Here is a 17,979-nt window from a genome sequence, read left to right on the forward strand (position 1 = left end):
GGCTTCTCTGGAGTTTTATCTGAGACTTAAGGACATAATCACCGATTGTAATGACAAGTTTTCATAAAACTGTGATGCCATTTTCCTACAGAATCTTTCTGTAATAAACTTCCTACCTGGAACTTCTCTGCCCAAAATCAGTAAAATAGATGTCCTTAAAATCAAGTAATAGTAGAATTTATTAAGTTCATTTCTATAGTTGGCTGGGTAATAAAATAACTTGGGAGACAGTTTCAATTTCTGATGGGCTTTGGTTATCACTCACACTATAATTTACTCTTCTAACCATGATTATAGGTATAATATTTGTGTTAAAAAAATAAAGATGACTTATTCTGGTTTAAAAAAAAACATACAGTTAAATCTGGAGAAAAAAAGATGGGCTTAGAATTCTAACTGTCATCACTTTCGTAGGTCCTTGGTATTTTCTTCCTTTTATTTTTGTTTTTGGTGGCTGGACAGTATGGGGATCTGAACCCTTGACCTTGATATTACAAGGCTGTGCTCTAACCAGCTGAGCTAATCTGCCAGTCCTTTTCCTTTTCTTTAGGAAAATGTTTTGATTATTTTTGCTGTCATAGCATTTTTATACATGCATATAATCATATTGATTGATTTTATGGTAACATTTATAAATACCAAGTTGTTTAGATGATTCTCATCCTCTCTCCATGCCCCTTGGGTTGAAACTTACTTCGATCTTTTAGCAGGAAAATGCTGTAAGGACCACAGCCACGGCACCCACCTATTTTCATGAAAATTGGAACCCTAAAAGAGCCAGTCCTCCAAGACGGATCCTGAAGTGGCTAACTAGGTCTAAACTCAAACTGAAGCCAAGTAGCCATTTGCTAACTAGAGGTTACACAGGTACCCTGTTTGGGACTTCCACAAGCTACCTGTTTCTACTTATGTCTTTGGTCAACTGCTGCCACCGGAACTTAGCCAATGGACCTGTCAAGTGTTAACTGGCCGGAATTCAGCAAGCCATAATCCCTTTTTTGCATAACAGACTGAACCAATCAGGACTGAACAAATTTAAATCGAGGACCTGGGTGGGAACTTTTGCTATATAAGACAGTCTCTTTCCTTTTTCCTGGCAGAGTGCACTTTCATTTTGTACCAAAAGCTGCATCTCTCTGGTTTGCAAACTGTTCACCAAATAAAGTCTTCCTTTATCTCCAAATTCTTTTCAAGTGAATTTGGTTAACAAAAAGAAGGTAAGGTTCCCTTTACCTAGCAGGACTAGGATAATTAGGAGTTTGTTCTGTTGTCCTAGAATCTAAACTCAGGCCAGGTAGGAAGTATGAAATGTATGATTAGAACAGTGGGTGAATAACAGGGTCTGGCCTACCACACTGGTGAGTTGAGTTGGGGTGTGCATTCAAAATTAAACAAATAAATAAAATCTATTTGGTGCACACAGCATTGTTATTAATATATAAAATATTAGCATCTACAATTGATAAACTTATTTAATGCTCTTTCCTGAAACTTTCAGTGCTCTCTGTAAGCACGGTTATTCCTGCTGTGTGCTAGACACTGTGCTGGGACGTGAAGATCAACAGCCTTTGCCTTCAAGAGACAGTCTGTTTATAGGAGGGCAGGGGCAGAAAGGGGGTGATTCCTTTTCTCCCCATCATAAAGATCACGGTCAACATCCCTGTAACAAAGACAGGTTAACAAGAGAAAAGCATAACAATGTAATTTGATCATAGTTTTTAAAAAAATTTTTTTTTTTTTTTTTTTTTGTCGTTTTTTCGTGACTGGCACTCAGCCAGTGAGTGCACCGGTCAGTCCTATATAGGATCCGAACCTGCGGCGGGAGCGTCGCCGCGCTGCCAGCGCAGCACTCTACCAAGTGCGCCACGGGCTCGGCCCTTAAAAAAATTTTGATCATAGTTTTATGTAGTACCATGGGAGCCTTCAAAATTAAGAGCCGATCCCCATACCGACCAGCCACCAAGAAAAAAAAAAAAAAATTGAGTGCCAAAGATACAGGGAAAACTGTCCATTTTTATGCTTAGGTTCAATGAAGCAGAGACAGCCATGAAGAACGGGGATTGGACAGAAAGGGTATGATCTAATGCCAAGAGACTGAGCAGGGAAACTCAGCAAGGCCTGTCTGTTCAGATTCCTGTTGGCTTCTCTGTGCAGCATTCCTTTCTCCCAGGTATGGAATAGAACCCCTCTGGAATGAGAGTCTTTACTTCTTTATGGCCAGTTATTACACAGAAAGGTGGGGGAAAATTAGAGTAATATTTTTGGGTCTTATGTCTGGCTTTGAGGAAAAGGGGTTCTGGTTTCTATGACCCATTGAGCAAGAGGAATTCTATTTTCTATGGCTTACCTCAGTGGAGAATGAGGGGCGAGAGACAGGAGGGAAGGAAAAGGCCAGAGAGAGACCTTTGCTTCTGAGGCTGCTTCCGAAGCCTTCACCTTGGGGTATTGCTTTCTGAGCCCCAACAACAGATAAAGGCAATGAAGTGTTAGTTCTCACTCTCACTTTCATTTTATAGGTAAAATCATAACAAGGATATGGTATGAGCCAGCAAGTCAGGAGTAGAACAGAGAGCAGAATCATGGCCTCTAATCTATCAAAATCATGCACACAAATTACAGTGTTGGGGTGTTGAAGCCACACTCCTCCTCCCGGGGCAGAGAACTAGCCACGACCCCACCCCCATACGCGTATGTAATCTGTTGAAAACATTCGCCAGGACAGGAGAGATAAAGATGGAACCTGAGGGTAGCTGCCGGGGAGTGGCCAAGGAAAGACATAGTTTAAAATTATTGGATAAAAGATATTTCCGCGCTCGTGCTCACCGCGTGATTGCAATAGCAAAGCATTAGAGCAAGATTCATGTTCACATGACCTATAAGATGATAGGTTGAAGTTAGGAAATCCCTTTGCCATCTGCTTAGAAAAGCAGGTGCTTGTGTGAAAATAAACGGAACTGCTTGAGGGAACCCCTGCCCCGTCTGAGTGTCTCTCTGTGGGCTGAATAGGCGGGCGGCATCCTCACCTTCCTCCCGGGCTCTCCTGGACACTAGGGTGGCAGGAGTAATCCTACCAGTTCCCTCTCTTGCTCATCCCATGGTGGGGGGATAACAGGGGCTACTGGGAGGTTCGGGGCCCGCTGCCCTTGAGCCCCCGCAGCTGGCACCCGAACAGGGACCTGAGGGTTAGGGCAACCGGTCCGCCGCGCGGCCAAAAAAGAAGGGTGACAAAAAGGCCACTGAGCCACGGAGCAGAGTTCTCCTCAGAACATCACCTGGGAGTAGTCGAATTTGTCGGGAAAACATCATGAAGATTCCATTATTTGTCTGCCTGATACTACACCTCGGTAGATGCCAAGGTAATGCTGGGAGCAACGGACCACCACCACATATGCCGACATTCTTCCCAAGGTATATTGGCACGAAGGATTCGAGATGTACACACGTTGGACAACCAAGGGAAGGGGATTACATAAAAGAGGCATCCGAGCCGCAGTGGCCGTGTCCTCCCTCCTCGGGGTCATCGGTGCCAGCACAGGAACGGCAGGAATAGCATATGCTTACCACAACATTCAAGATTTAAGACAGACTGTAGATGAAGATTTAGGCCAATTAGAACATTCTACAAGCCATATGCAAACTTCATTAACCTCCTTTTCTGAGGTCATGTTACAAAATCATAGAGGATTAGATCTTTTATTTTTACAGCAGGAGGGCTTATGTGCTGCCCTCAAAGAAGAGCGTTGCTTTTCGCTGATCATTCAGGAGTAGTGCATGAATCTTTAGCTGAGGTTAGAGAAAATTTAGAAAAGCGCCAAAGAGAACGAGAAGCTCAGGCAAGTTGGTTTCAATCATGGTTTAATAATTCTCCTTGGCTCACGACCTTATTATCATCCCTGGCAGGTCCCGTTGTTATCCTCTTGTTAGCAGTAACAATTGGCCCATCAGTGCTTACCAAAATAATTAACCTTATACGGCGTAATGTGGCATCTATCACTATGGTCGCCCAAGTGGTAGACGAGGTGGCCCAAGAAAAGAAACCCTCTAACCCATGCGTAAATATGGTCCTCCAAAAAATTTATTCCAGATACTAAAGAGTTCCGCCAGACCTCCGCTTGGTTGGATAGTCAATGACGGGTAAGATCCCCAGAGGGGGACAACCTAAGACAGGCACAACCACTTGAGGCTGGTGAGGCTGTGAGGTTAGCCGCGTACAGCTGCTCATAAAAAACAAAAAGGGGGACCTGTTGGGGCGTTGAGGCCACACACCTTCTCCCGGGGCAGAGAACTAGCCACGACCCCACCCCCATACGCGTATGTAATCTGTTGAAAACATTCGCCAGGACAGGAGAGATAAAGATGGAACCTGACGGTAGCCGCCGGGGAGTGGCCAAGGAAAGACATAGTTTAAAATTATTGGATAAAAGATATTTCCACGCTCGTGCTCATCGCATGCTTGCAATAGCAAAGCATTAGAGCAAGATGCATGTTCACATGACCTATAAGATGATAGGTTGAAGTTAGGAAATCCCCTTGCCATCTGCTTAGAAAAGCAGGTGCTCGTGTGAAAATAAACAGAACTGCTTGACCGAACCTCTGCCACGTCTGAGTGTCTCTCTGTGGGCCGAATAGGCAGGTGACATCCTCACCTTCCTCCCGGGCTCTCCTGGTCACTAGGGTGGCAGGAGTGATCCTACTGGTTCCCTTTCTTGCTCATCCCGTGGTGGGGGATAAAAGGGGCTACTGGGAGGTTCGGGGCCCGCCGCTCCTGAGTCCCCGCATTACAGGCTAGTCAGTTAGCTCAGTTGGTTAGAGCACAACCTTGTAACATCAAAGTCAAGGGTTCAGTTCCCCTTACAGCCAAAAGAAAAAGAAATCATGCACATAATTAATGCACTGCCATTGCCAACAGCCTCTGCCTCCCTGACTCCAGTCCCAGCTCACTTTGGATGGCTGCCAGCCTGGAGTTGGCAGCTGGGTTTTTGAGCCTGGTGAATGGTTATAGCACTGTTAGAGTTTTTTTGCTCACAGAAAGGATATACTCTGAAAACAGCAGCTCATTCTGCAGACAGTCATGAATAATTTCACTAAAATGATAAAATGATAGCTGGTCAATTGTTAAACCATACAAACAGAATAGGGAATCCCATTGGGAAATCCATTTTAATGCACAAGACTGAAAGGCATTTAGAAAGATTCATAATAATAATAATAATTGGAACAGGCTAGAAACAAATTGGTTCAGTTCAGCGTTTTCTGACACAACTTCTGCTTCTTACTTTTATAAGGTCTTGGTTCCTAAAGACTCTATTGGTGCAGTGCAGCCTTATAACACCAGATTTGTGCGTTTGAATCCCCTTACTAGCCAGCTGCCAAAATAAACAAAAACAAACAAACAAAGTTAGGGCGGCAGGTTAGCTCAGTTGCTTAGAGCAGAGCCCTATGACATCAAGGTCATGGGTTTGATTCCCATACTGGCCAGTCACCAAAAAACAAACAAATAAAAGAGTCTATTGGGGGCCAGCACATGGCTCACTCGGAAGAGTGTGGTGCTGATAACCCCAAGGCCACGGGTTCAGATCCCATATAGGGATGGCCAGTTAGCTCACTTGGGAGTGTGGTGCTGACAACACCAAGTCAAGGGTTAAGATCCCCTTACCGGTCATCTTTAAAAAAAAAAAGTCACAGCCAGTGAGAAGTTGGATTCACATCCAAGTCTGGCCTCTAAAGTCTAGAGCTTTCTCAGCCAATACTACTACTGATTTTATTTTATTTTTTTAAAAGATGACAGGTATAAAGCTAGAACTAATCTAATCTGAACACCTTTTCAGTAGGCCCATTCGAACCAACTAGCAACTGGAGGTATCATCCTGAGAGACCTTCAACATCTCCTGAAAAGTTGGTTCTTTTTAATTTTCAATATCTCACTTGATTTAAATGAAATCTGGTAACATAAGTTAATATTAGAGGTTAACCTTGATGATGGTTACGGTTTAAGGTAGATAAGTGGCAAATGCTTATTAATTTCTTGGGCACCACCTAAGGAGAGAAAAAAATCTGTCTTAAAAAAGTATTTTGGGGGGCCGGCCCGTGGCTCACTCGGGAGAGTGAGGTGCTGAGAACACCAAGGCCCCGGGTGCGGATCCTATATAGGGATGGCCGGTTCGCTCACTGGCTGAGTGTGGTGCTAACAACACCAAGTCAAGGGTTAAGATCCCCTTATAAGAAAAAGTATTTTTTGATACGGCCCATTTTTCAGGAAGTAAAGGACTACACCTTATGCAGGGAGGGCCTTTCTGCTTTCAGAAAAGTTCTTTCAGGGCCGAACCCGTGGCTCACTCGGGAGAGTGCGGCGCTGGGGGCGCCGAGGCCGCGGGTTCGGATCCTATATAGGGATGGCCAGTGCACTCGCTGGCTGAGTGCTGTGCGGGCGACACCAAGCCAAGGGTTACGATGTCCTGGGAGTCTACGATTCGGACTCACCAGCTCCCAGGCGATGCTGCTGGCCTGTAGACCATACTTTGCTTAGCAAAGGTATTTTTATATTGACTGATTGCTTAGCAAAGGTATAAACCCTCCACCATCTTAGGTCACCTAATCTGCATTTTCAACTTTAATGATTTGATCCAAGTGTGACTGTTATTCTGTAACGAAAGAAAGTTTCCAGAAAATATCAGGCCTGCTAATTTCCCTCATTTTCTTTCTTCTTTTTTGGCGGCTGGCCGGTGCAGGAGTGGAACCCTGGACCTTGGTGTTATCAGCACCACCCTCTAACCAACCGAGCTAACCAGCCAACCCTCCTTCATTTTCACATGAGGAAAAGATGTAATTCAGAATTGCAGCTGCACCCTGCACACTTGGTGGTCCCTAAAGTTGGGGGACCACGGTATAGGTCTACGACGCCAGGCGAAGTGGCCCGCGGAGAAGTCGGCCCGCGGAACTACCGGGGAAACCTCGCTGCTCTCCTTGGCCTACGGGTACCCTTTCCAGGATGGCACCAGCCCGCCCAACGCGCGTGCGGCCGCTGATTGGCTCGGACGGCGCCGGGCGTGACGTCAGGTCTCCTCCCTCCGCCCTCTGGCCCCGCCCCGCGGGGCGGCTTGGCGGTTTGGTCTCGAGCAGCTGAAACCGGTTTGAGCGGAGCCGCTTCCTGCCGCCGCGGGCCGCCTGGGGGAGCGCTGGCGAGGCGCAGACGGCGTGCGCCCGGCTCCAACGCCCGCGGCTCTCGCTCTCGGCCGCGGCGGCGCGGACCCGCGGACTTGCGGACCCACGGACCCGGCAGGTGAGGCGGGCGGGGCGGGCCTGACGCTGAGTTCGGGAGCCGGGGCCGGCCACTCACGTGGCGGGCCGAGCTGTCAGGGCGTCCCTGGCCGGGCGACGTGGCTGGGCGGGGGCGCCGGGGCCAAGGGGCGAGTGGGGTCCCCCAGCCCCGGCCGGGAGATCCCCGCAGGGGAACCGGCGGCCTGGACGTTAGCTCCAGTGAGTCGGTGGGTAGGACGTATTATTCGACTTTTATTGTCAGCTGCCACCAGTGCGCTGAGATGCCTGGTGCTTAGCGCCTTTCGGAAAAAATATGTGGAGAATGCCTATAGCGTGGGACAAGCAGGAATACACAGAGTATACCTCTGGGTACCCGTTCCCCTCGCCCACCACCCGTGTATCCTTAAGTAATTCATAGTGTTTTGACAACTGCTTGTTTTCTGAAATTGCCTAAACGCGTCGTCTAGGACATGCTTGTATAACACAGTTATTCCGAGAAACCAAAGAACAGTCGTCAGTGCCCTCCGTCAAATTTTAAGACTGCTGCTTCCTTTTCTCCCAAGCTCTTCACGCTGCCTTGCAGGCTTTGGGGAGAAAGACTCAGTCAATTAGGTGCTTCTTTAGCGCCCCCCACCCCGACTCCATTGCCCAGTTGTAAAGGAAATCAGGCCTGAGTTCAGTCATGAATTGTAGGGAATTTTTTGAGCTTGCGGCAGCTGTTGAGTCTGTTGCAGCGCCAAGATAGAGGAACCCGATCGAACCAAGCAGGATGTCTGGACCTCATGTTCCCTTCATACGCTTCTGTCGCCCTCCCCATTTCTGCCTAGTTCCTACCCACTGCTCAACCCTTCATGCTGCTGCTGCTTGCTGCATTTCTGACAGTTGTGACTTAACTAAGAAATAAATACAAACTGTCAGTTTCTTTTCCAATTCCTAACGCATGGATAGAAATAAGCTTTAAAGCAAATGAAGGGAAAACTGCACATGGTCCAATCCATTCCTTACTTAAGAACTAGAGAGAACCACTATTCTAGACAAAATGTAAATCTGCAAAATAAGATATAGGACCAGTTGGACTAGGAGAAATAATGACAACAAAAGAAAACTCACAGTGGCAGAGTGAGTAAAATTCGATATGTACAAAAAGGTTGATGAATCAAATCTTTGTGTATGACTGAAACAGGAAAAACACATGAAATACAAGGGTGGTATTTCATAAAGTTCGTGGAAAAATAGAATTAAAAGATAATACAAATCTTTCCATGAGTTTTGTTTCTTTGTTTCTGGCCACTGGCCAGTATCCATGAACTTTTTGAAGTACCCTCATATGTATATGAAAATGTCAAGATAAGTGTAATGAAAACATTTGGAAAAATGTTACAGCATTGTTTAGAAAATTGATCAAGAAATTAATATGGCTAAATGAAATCTCCAGAAATGCTTTCTTAATAAAAATTAAGTCTGCATATATTTGATTAAAATATTGCCTTAAGAGTATACTGGTGTCAGAATAGTGGGTCATAATGATCCTCCACCAAGATGAGCATAAATTAACTCAGAAATGTAGGCATTTTATATATTCCTTTATTATAGCAATGTTATGAGGATCAAAGCTGCTAGGATCTAGGGAGAAGCAAGGAGAATTGGAACAGCTTTTCTTGAAAACATCTGAAGGAAAACAAGTGTTCTCTTTGGCCACAAAAACACACTTTAGCTAAAAACTATTTGACTTTAGATCGAAACTAAATGTTCCTGTATCTTGGTTTGCTTAAAATTTTCCTTTGTTCCCCAAACTGGTAAACCAGTAAGGTCTTGGTGTTGGGAGAGTTTATTTGACAAAAAGAATAGAGTAAGAGGGCCGAGCCCGTGGCGCACTTGGTAGAGTGCTGCGCTGGGAGCGCGGCAGACGCTCCCACCGCGGGTTCGGATCCTATATAGGACTGACCGGTGCACTCACTGGCTGAGTACTGGTCACGAAAAAAAAAAAAAAAAAAAAAAAAAAAAAAAAAAAAAAAAAAAAAGAATAGAGTAAGGGCCGGCCCGTGGCTCACTCGGGAGAGTGCGGTGCTGAGAACACCAAGGCCCCGGGTTCGGATCCCATATACGGATGGCCGGTTCGCTCACTGGCTGAGTGTGGTGCTCACAACACCAAGTCAAGGGTTAAGATCCCCTTACCGGTCATCTTTCAAAAAAAAAAAAAAAAAAAAGAATAGAGTAAAATTTATTTTGCCAGGTAGTGTGAACTCTGAGATTTTTATTTTTATTATTTTCTTTTTGGCTTTGGCCTGTATGAGGATCTGTACCCTTGATGAAATATTTTTTAATGTGAATTAATTACAATCTCATACTTGGCTGATTGCTCGACTCTTTTAAAAACTGTTAAAATAGTCTTGAATACTGCTCAAAATCTCAGATGAGAGTACTGTTTAGTATTTATCTTCAAAAAGTACAAAATGGAAGTTATATTTTTAAGAAAACTTGTCTCAGGAAGTGTAGTCTATATGTGAGGTAATAGGTGAGTTGGTTAATTTATCTACGTGGTCAGCTGATGTGTATACAATGACTAGTATTTTTAATCTTACTCTTTTTTTATGTGTACCTGGAAGACATTCCCACTCTAAGTTGGGATGTTTTTTGCTTGTTTGGAAGAGGAAGGAGTATGGTTGGGTGTGTAAATTTTGCATTCTACAACAGAACAGTTTTTTTATTGTCACTGCTATTTTGGTGGTAGCTGGGAGCCAACATGTACGCTTCAATCCTGCACCAGAATTTTGGCCTCTCTCCATGATCAAATAAACTGCCATCAGAGCAGCTCCCCAGGCTTTTATTTGGTATGGTATTAAATTTCTGAGGGTTGGAAATTGAACCAGATTGCTCGAATTTAGGCAATTTAAGGAAAATATGACACTTTGTTGATTTGGGGGGAGGTTTTTTGGGGGGGTGCTTTTGTGCTTGTCTCTGTAGCTTTGTATAGTACATTTACTGCAGCTGTTTACTAACTGGTTATAGTAGCCACTCTTCTAAACAACTTTAAGAATTACTCAATTTTAAGAATCAGTTGACTTCCCTTTTACTAAATGTATCCATTTGTCTTAATGTAGTAGAAATCTAGTGATTAATTTGTCACCAGCTGTTGATTTAATACATAGAAATAATTATATCTGATTTCCCTTAAATTGATTAAAATAGTTATTTAAAGTTGATCAACAAATAGCTGAATGGCAACTATGTAATTATGTAGATGAGATTGTCCTTAATTGAGAACTGTGGCAGTAAACACTGGTTGAAAGTACATTATATGTTAGGATTGAGTTTGGTTTATTCATCCATTTTGCTGGATGATGTTTTTTGTTTGTTTGTTTTTGCTGTCTCTTAAAATGAATTTAATAACTTAAAACTCACCTAGCCTTAAGGTTTCTTCTTGCTGCAGTACAGATATCTTAAATTAAATGTAAAATTACAGTACTTCAGTGAACCATTTTATTTATTAGAAAAGGGAATACTTATACTCTTAGGGTTATACCCAGATTCATATCAGATGTCATGTTAAAAGAGAACTATTAAGATATTCAGATAACAACAGGCTAATGAAGGATTAACAATCTAGAGCATTTATAGGTTTACAGTATGATTTGGCAGTGCTAAAACTGGATGTTTATGCATTAAGTAGATCATGTTTACTCTTAGACACAGAAAGTAGAATAAAGTATTTTAGAAATTATTTTGGTCACGGACAGGTTTTCTCCAGTGCAGTCTTGAGTTTTCTAACTGAAATGGTAGAGTTGCTAAATATGGAATTCTTCATCCAAGTGTGACATGATATCACATTGACTGGTGGTCTTGTTTTATGTGTGTGTGTGTGTATGAATATTCAACACTATATGTGTATAGAAATATGTATTCAGCATTTACATCTTATAATTGATGTAAATGCAATGATTCATAATTTATAGCTAACTTTGAGCTCGGACTCTTGATCCTCATAACAGCCGTCTGTACATATTACAGATCAGGTTTCTCAACCTCAGCCTATTGATGTTTGGAGCTAGACAATTATTTGTGGAGAGCTATTCTGTGCATTGTACAGTGTTCAGCAGCACTCCTGACCTCTACCCACTAGATGCCAGGAGCATCACTCCCAGTTACAACAAGGAAAAATGCCTCCTGAAATTAACAAATATTCCCTGGAGGGCAAAATTGCCTTCATTGTGAACTGCTGCTGTAGATAAATCTACCTGGACTCAAGCGTGGCTAACTGTGGGCAGCAGTGTTCATTAAATGACCATTGCAGAGTTATGCATGTGTTTAGGGATAGGGGAAGGGAGCAAAAGAGAAATAGAATGAGTAGCTGTGAAAGGCACTTTAGGATTGTTTTATAAAGTAATATATAAATACAAATAGAATTTAAGCTGTTAATGGAAATGATGCAGAATAAAGGCATGACTGAGATCTTTTAGAAACATTGGTGGATTGGCATACAAAAGTTTTTTGTGGGGTGTTGGAGAAGTTATGTAAAATATGAAGTGTCTTTGTGTGGAGTATATGTTTATTTAAGTGATATAACTGGCTTGAGGTACAGAAATCTATTTCCTTTCTTCTCTCAGGTACTTAAGTTAGGGGATGGTAAACAGATTTGTTTGGTTAAGAAAGAGGGAAGAAATGAAGAAATTAGTTAGAGAGAAAATGAAGATGAGTAGTAAGGGACCTCAAAGGTTTAGGGTTTAGATTTCTTTAAATAAAGTGATTCCAAGCCAGGGACATGAGGAAGACTATTTTAATTGACATAAAATGTATTACTGGGAAGAGATTTAGAAGCCAAAATATAGGTAGGAGACATGGTTTTATAAAAAATCATACACACGCACCTTATTTATTTATTTATTTTGCTATGTATATATAGGCAGCTGGCTGATAACAAGGATTGAAACTGGACCTTGGTGCTATCAACCCTACTCTCTGACCAACTAAGCTAACTGGCCAGCCCTGATTTATTTTTTGTTTGTGGATATATTTGACATAGTTTTGAATGAAGTTGCTAACTTTAGAAAGAAAGGCATGGATGTAAGATTATTTAGAATGAACAGGATTTGGTAATAGATTATAGAATCAAGATTCTAAATTTGAGCCTGTAGAACCTGAGTAATGAAGAAAAAAGAAACAAAAATGAAAAAAAAAAAACAAAAACAGAAAGAACCAAGAACTTGAGTAATGATGGTCCTATGGTTTAATAAAGAGGAAATATGAAAAGTTATTTGTGGGGGAAGGGTTTTGTTTTTTTTTTTTAGTGGTTAGTTATACTGTATTTTAGAAGCAGATTCTCAAACTTGTAGAACCTAAATTTATTTCAGTGGGTGGTACTTAGGTTCTTTGGTTGTTTCCTTATTTTTAGAGTAGAAATCCTCTCTAGTCAACCTTTTCTCTGTCTATAGTTGGGTTTTTTTCCTTCCATCATAACACAAATGTGGTCAGGAAGGATAGGTTGAATTCGGAGTGGCCGCTTATCAGAAGAGAAAGTATGTACAAGAGAATCTTGACTCCTTAAAAATAGAAAGTTTGGATACTTCTTATTTTTCTGTGTTTCTGGTCCATACATTCCTACAGAATAGGTTGGTAACATCAGGCCTTAAAATTTGCTGTATACTTCTCAAGTAATTCGGACAGTTTGTTTATGAGGACTCTGAAATTAATCTTTTACTCATAGTTGATTCATTTTCATTTTTTGCTTTTTAACTCCCCCCCATCAAAGTTAGTTTTTCTTTTTTTAAACAAACCTAGCATAAAGCTGCAAAGACATTAAATATTGCTTTTAAAAATATAAACATAGTTCTTTGTTTAACTTGTTTCTTGTTTCTTTAACTAGTTTCTTTCTATCTAAAGCTAATATTTTCATGTACTATAATAAATGACAACTTTTCTTTTTCCTTCTAGCACAACATCCTAAAATAAATCCATCAGAATGACTCCTTCTCAGGTTACCTTTGAAATAAAAGGGACTCTTTTACCAGGTAATGTAAAATTTTACTTTAAAACAATTTTTTTTTAATTAAATGAGCATTTTTTTTATCTGGATTATCTTAAGTGTAGAGTTGATATTAGAGTGTGCCTAATTTTTAGATGAAAATATCTTTAGGCCATGCTTGATATCAGAAATGTGTTCAGAACAAACTAAATAAATTAATAAAATAATAATAATAGAAAAAAGCCTTTCCAAATCGTGTCTTATTCTCATGTTTTCCAAGAAAGCTGTGAATTTAATTTTGCACTGGACAAAGACAGATGGGCTATGATTTTTAAGTAGCATGAAAATGAGGGAAATTTTGGTAGTGCAAGAAGTTGGTGTGGTAAGATATTTAGCTAAGATGACTTTGCTCCCTACTTGTGATTTTTTTTTTTTTTTTAGCCGCCTCGTGTTTTTTCCTGTCTGTTGAAGCACTGTGAAATAATTTTAGTGTAAGGTAGCATGTCAAAACAGTATCATGCCTGGAATATGTACCTCCCTGCTTAATATGCTCTGGCTATACTGGCCTTCTTTCAGTTCCTCAAATCTACTGCATTCCTTCCTCCTTTTTTCCTCTTTTGAGACTTTCTCAAATTATGTTTCCTCTGCCTAGACGCGTACACACCCCCGACCCCCACTTCAATTTCCACATTCTACTAGGATAGGGCTTCTGTGAAATTCTCTTGAGGGTTCTGGCCCTATTTTGTAGCACCTCTTAGAGATTTTATAGCATTATTTGAGTAATTTTATTTGTGGACAGATCGTAAACTCTCTGAAAATATAACCTTGTCTTTATGCTGAATTCCTGCACCTAGCACAGTGCCTGGTTCAGAGCAGGAGCATAAGTACGTTTTCAAAGATTAAAGGAATGACTCACTCTGTATCTAACGTCATTGTTCTAGCAACCATCACAGCAATTGGCAGAGTATGTGTATGTCCAAGTTCAAGTTCTTAGCCAAGATGATCTGGTACAGCTTCGCCTTTAGGCAGAAATTCTGCAGGTTGAAAATTGTTAGTCAGCTGATACATCAGTTCCCTTGGGCCTGGTGTTCATTTGTAGTCCAAGTGCGGCCTCCTCTGTGGAGAGAAGACTGTGGAACTATGTTGTACCCTCTCAGGGAGTTGTAGGCAGGCAGTTTAAGCTAGAAGGAACTGGCCATGCCAGGCAAATGTATTGACTGTAGAATTAGCCACAGAAGGGTCAGTTTGTTGAGCAGAGCACTTATTCTCAGGGACTAGAGGGAAGGAGATAATAGTTGATGTGAATGTAGATGACTGTAAGTGGAAAAGAAGAGGTAGAGGCACAGGTAGAAGATGATGGGGGAGGGGCCGGCCCGTGGCTCACTCGGGAGAGTGCGGTGCTGATAACACCAAGACCACGGGTTCGGATCCCATATAGGGATGGCCAGTTGCTCACTGGGTGAGCGTGGTGCTGACAACACCAAGTCAAGGGTTAAGATCCCCTCAAAAAAAAAAAAAAAAAAAAGAAGATGATGGGGGAGACCCCTCCCTCAACTCTCCCATCACCTTGATTTCCTCATGGCAGGAGGAAGTGTTCTTTGCTGAATGTGGAGAGAATGAGGAATGCAGAGAGGGGTGAAGTTGAAGAGGAATAAAAGGAGAGGGGACAAGTAAAAAGAACATGTGGGGGTGCTGTTTGTAAATTCCTTTAGTTAGCATTCAAGTTTTTATAATTATAAATGAGGGCCAATTAAAGAGTTAAAGAAAGAAGTTTGTTCTGGTAAAAAGTTTCCTTTTTTCCAAGAGCCATATTCCCAGGAAATCAGCAGAAAGATAAACACTGCAGGAGGGAATTGGTAAAATGCAGAAGCACCTGAAGAAGGAAAGTAAACCACTAATTCCCCAAGTCTCATTTGGGGTATGCATTCTTGCTGGAGCAAAAAGTAGCTGTTTTGTGTGGGAATAAGAAATAACTGACTCCATGAAAAAAATCTTAATGACACTTTCCTTTGTGAAGGAAGTATAATGGCCCAAATTGGTTGATTTTATGGTAATCTGTACTTTGGGAGCTAGGAGTTATAACATTCGCTATACATATGCATAGCAACATAATGATCTTGAGAATGAATATTTGTGCGTTGTATTTAGCTCCATTGTTTATCCTTTTTTTTAAATCAGGGAAGATAGTGATACCTCAAAAGTGATACCTCAAAGTGTATTGATAAGAAGTGTTCAGATGAAATAACTCATTTTAATAAATAGTAATAGATTTTTCACTATGAAAGGTTTTGTTTTGAGAGTTTGTAATTATGTTGCTACTATCCCATTGGAAATGTTCTTGATATTTAGCTTGTTAATAGCTACTGTTTGAGTTCCTGGAAAATATTGATTAATATTTCTCTATAATACTTATATATATTTAGTGTTTGCCCCTTTAAATTGGAAGGTGCCTTGAAGGCAGGGACTGTGGTTTGATCACTTTGTATTCTTGGGTGCTAGTTACTGTTGACTCAATAAGTAGTTGAACAAATGAAGAAAAGTTCATCTCTATATGCCTTCCACCTTTTCTCTGGCTTTGATTCTAGAGCGGTGAGTCAAGTAAATATGTAGGTGCTAGTGTGGTACCTGGGCCCAGATCCATGCTTTTGGTAAGGCTCTTCCACCTCTGCCAAGAGAGACTCCACATCTGGTTGAACTAGTATAATTGACTGCCCTTTTCTTGCTGCCTAAAACTAAAATTTGAAACTCTCCTAATTATCCCACTGTAACTGATTGTTCTGTTTCCATAGGAGAAGTTTTTGCAATATGTGGAAACTGTGAGGCCTTGGGAAACTGGAATCCTCAAAATGCTGTGGCTCTTCTTCCAGAGAATGAGACAGGTGAAAGGTAAGCTTGGAAATGTTACAGAATAATTGTGACATTCAGATTACAAACTTAGGAGCTTCTAAGATTGAGAAGTAGTGAATGAGAGAGGGGTTCCAGCACATTTTTCAAAGTTTACCTACCTTTGATTCTACTGAGCACATCTGAGGCTAGTTTCGTATACTTTGGCTAAGTGTTTTGTGGATGAGATAGTACTGGAAATTTGCTATTTTTTTGTAGCAGCGATGGTAAATTTCAGCTCTCAGTTGGTAGAGTCTGCCTGGAGCCCTGTATTAGAAAGGATACTGAGGCTTATTAGGGGAAATGTAGGGGCACATGTGCCAAGTGTTTGCTTTATAGCAGTTATTTGCAACCAGCCATATACATCTGAATGCCCTGTAAAGTTTTATCAAATACCGTATGACCAGGCACTGTCCCATACCTATGAAATCAGAATCTCCCAGGGTGGAGCCAGGACTACTGCATTCACCTGATTGTTGAAGTTAGGACCATAGGTGATAGTTGGTTGTGGATATTTCATTAGGAACCAGGATTGAGTAAGAGGAAGGATAATGTCCTAAAACCTGTCTTGGTGGAGTCAGGTGGGGGAGCAGTGTTAGCCATTTGGGATCATGGAATAACATTGGGAGTTGCTGTTTATTCACTAAACTACTCATGCTGAATTAATGTTTGTGTAGTGGCCTATATCATGGCTCTCAAAAACTTAAGTGTTCAACAGAGTCATGTGGAGGCTTGTTAAAATACACATTATTGGGCCGGCCTGTGGCTCACTCGGGAGAGTGTGGTGTTGATAACACCAAGGCCACAGGTTCGGATCCTATATAGGGATGGCTGGTTGGCTCACTGGCTGAGCGTGGTGCTGACAACACCAAGCCAAGGGTTGAGATCCCCTTACCGGTCATCTTTTTAAAAAAATAATAATAATAATAAAATAAAATACACATTATTGGACCCCCATCCTCAGAGTTTCTAATTAAGTAGGTCGGGTGGGGCCTGATAATATGCATTTCTAACAAGCTCCCAGCTAATACTCATGGTCCTGAAACCACACTTTGGATATCACTGGTCTATGATTCGAAGCTAAATATCAGTATATAATTATGAATTGTAGTGAATTATTTCACCTTGAGGCAGCTATTGAATCAAAGCTTTAGTTTCTGTTAGAATAGCTTAGTTCAGAGAAAGACACTGAGTTGAAACAAGATACAGATAACTGATTGCTTGACTAAGGGAATAGCCAGAGCCTGGACAGAAATGTTAGAACACGGGTAGTCGGGAACATGAGTGTAACTGCCCAACATTCACCACTCACTTGCAATGCAAAGGCCTTGGACTCAAAGCCTCTTAGCAGCCATGTACAAGATTCTGACTCTGGCTTCCACCTTTCACTACTTTTATTTTCTGTTTGAAATACTTCTCTTTACTCTTGTGTGGCTGGTTTCTTCTCATCATTACAGCCTCAGCTCATCATTTAGGACAGTTCTTCATTATTGAGGCCTCCCCTCCAAAAGCCTCTTAAACTCCTGTTGTATCTTGTTTGGTTATTTATTTGTCTACCCACACAGGAGAGCAAGCTCCTTGAAGCAGGGGCTCTTTCTGTAATGTTTATCACTGTGTTCCCATCACCTGCTACGGACTAGGCATGGAGTAAAATTTTGTATAGGAATAAATGAGTGCTGTTGGTCACAAACCTTATTTGAGAGGTTTTGTGAATTAAGAGGTCTTTATGCATTTTAGTTTGATGTTGATGCTGTTGTTTTTGTTTTTTTCTTTTCCTCACAGCATGTCATGGAAAGCAACCATTGTACTCAGTACAGGAGTATCAGTTCAGTACCGCTACTTCAAAGGGTACTTTTTAGAACCAAAGGTATGCTTTTTTT

The 17,979-nt window shown here is 41.6% G+C and overlaps 1 protein-coding gene across 2 annotated transcripts in view; it reads left to right on the forward strand.

The window, feature by feature from the left end:
• Positions 1 to 7,099: 7,099 nt before the first annotated feature.
• GPCPD1 (glycerophosphocholine phosphodiesterase 1) overlaps positions 7,100 to 17,979 on the forward strand; it is a 50,465-nt gene continuing 39,585 nt past the window's right edge. The window contains exons 1-4 of one of the 2 annotated variants that reach the window (XM_063101433.1): positions 7,100 to 7,279; positions 13,186 to 13,262; positions 16,006 to 16,102; positions 17,882 to 17,966. In XM_063101433.1, the coding sequence (XP_062957503.1) occupies positions 13,214 to 13,262; positions 16,006 to 16,102; positions 17,882 to 17,966 (231 nt within the window). In that variant the 5' untranslated portion in view covers positions 7,100 to 7,279; positions 13,186 to 13,213. Of the gene's footprint in view, positions 7,280 to 13,185; positions 13,263 to 16,005; positions 16,103 to 17,881; positions 17,967 to 17,979 lie in introns of those variants that run through there. The other variant, XM_063101440.1, reaches the window with a different exon arrangement.

The sequence above is a fragment of the Cynocephalus volans genome, chromosome 1 (genome assembly GCF_027409185.1).
Source record: "Cynocephalus volans isolate mCynVol1 chromosome 1, mCynVol1.pri, whole genome shotgun sequence".
Lineage (NCBI taxonomy): Eukaryota > Metazoa > Chordata > Mammalia > Dermoptera > Cynocephalidae > Cynocephalus > Cynocephalus volans.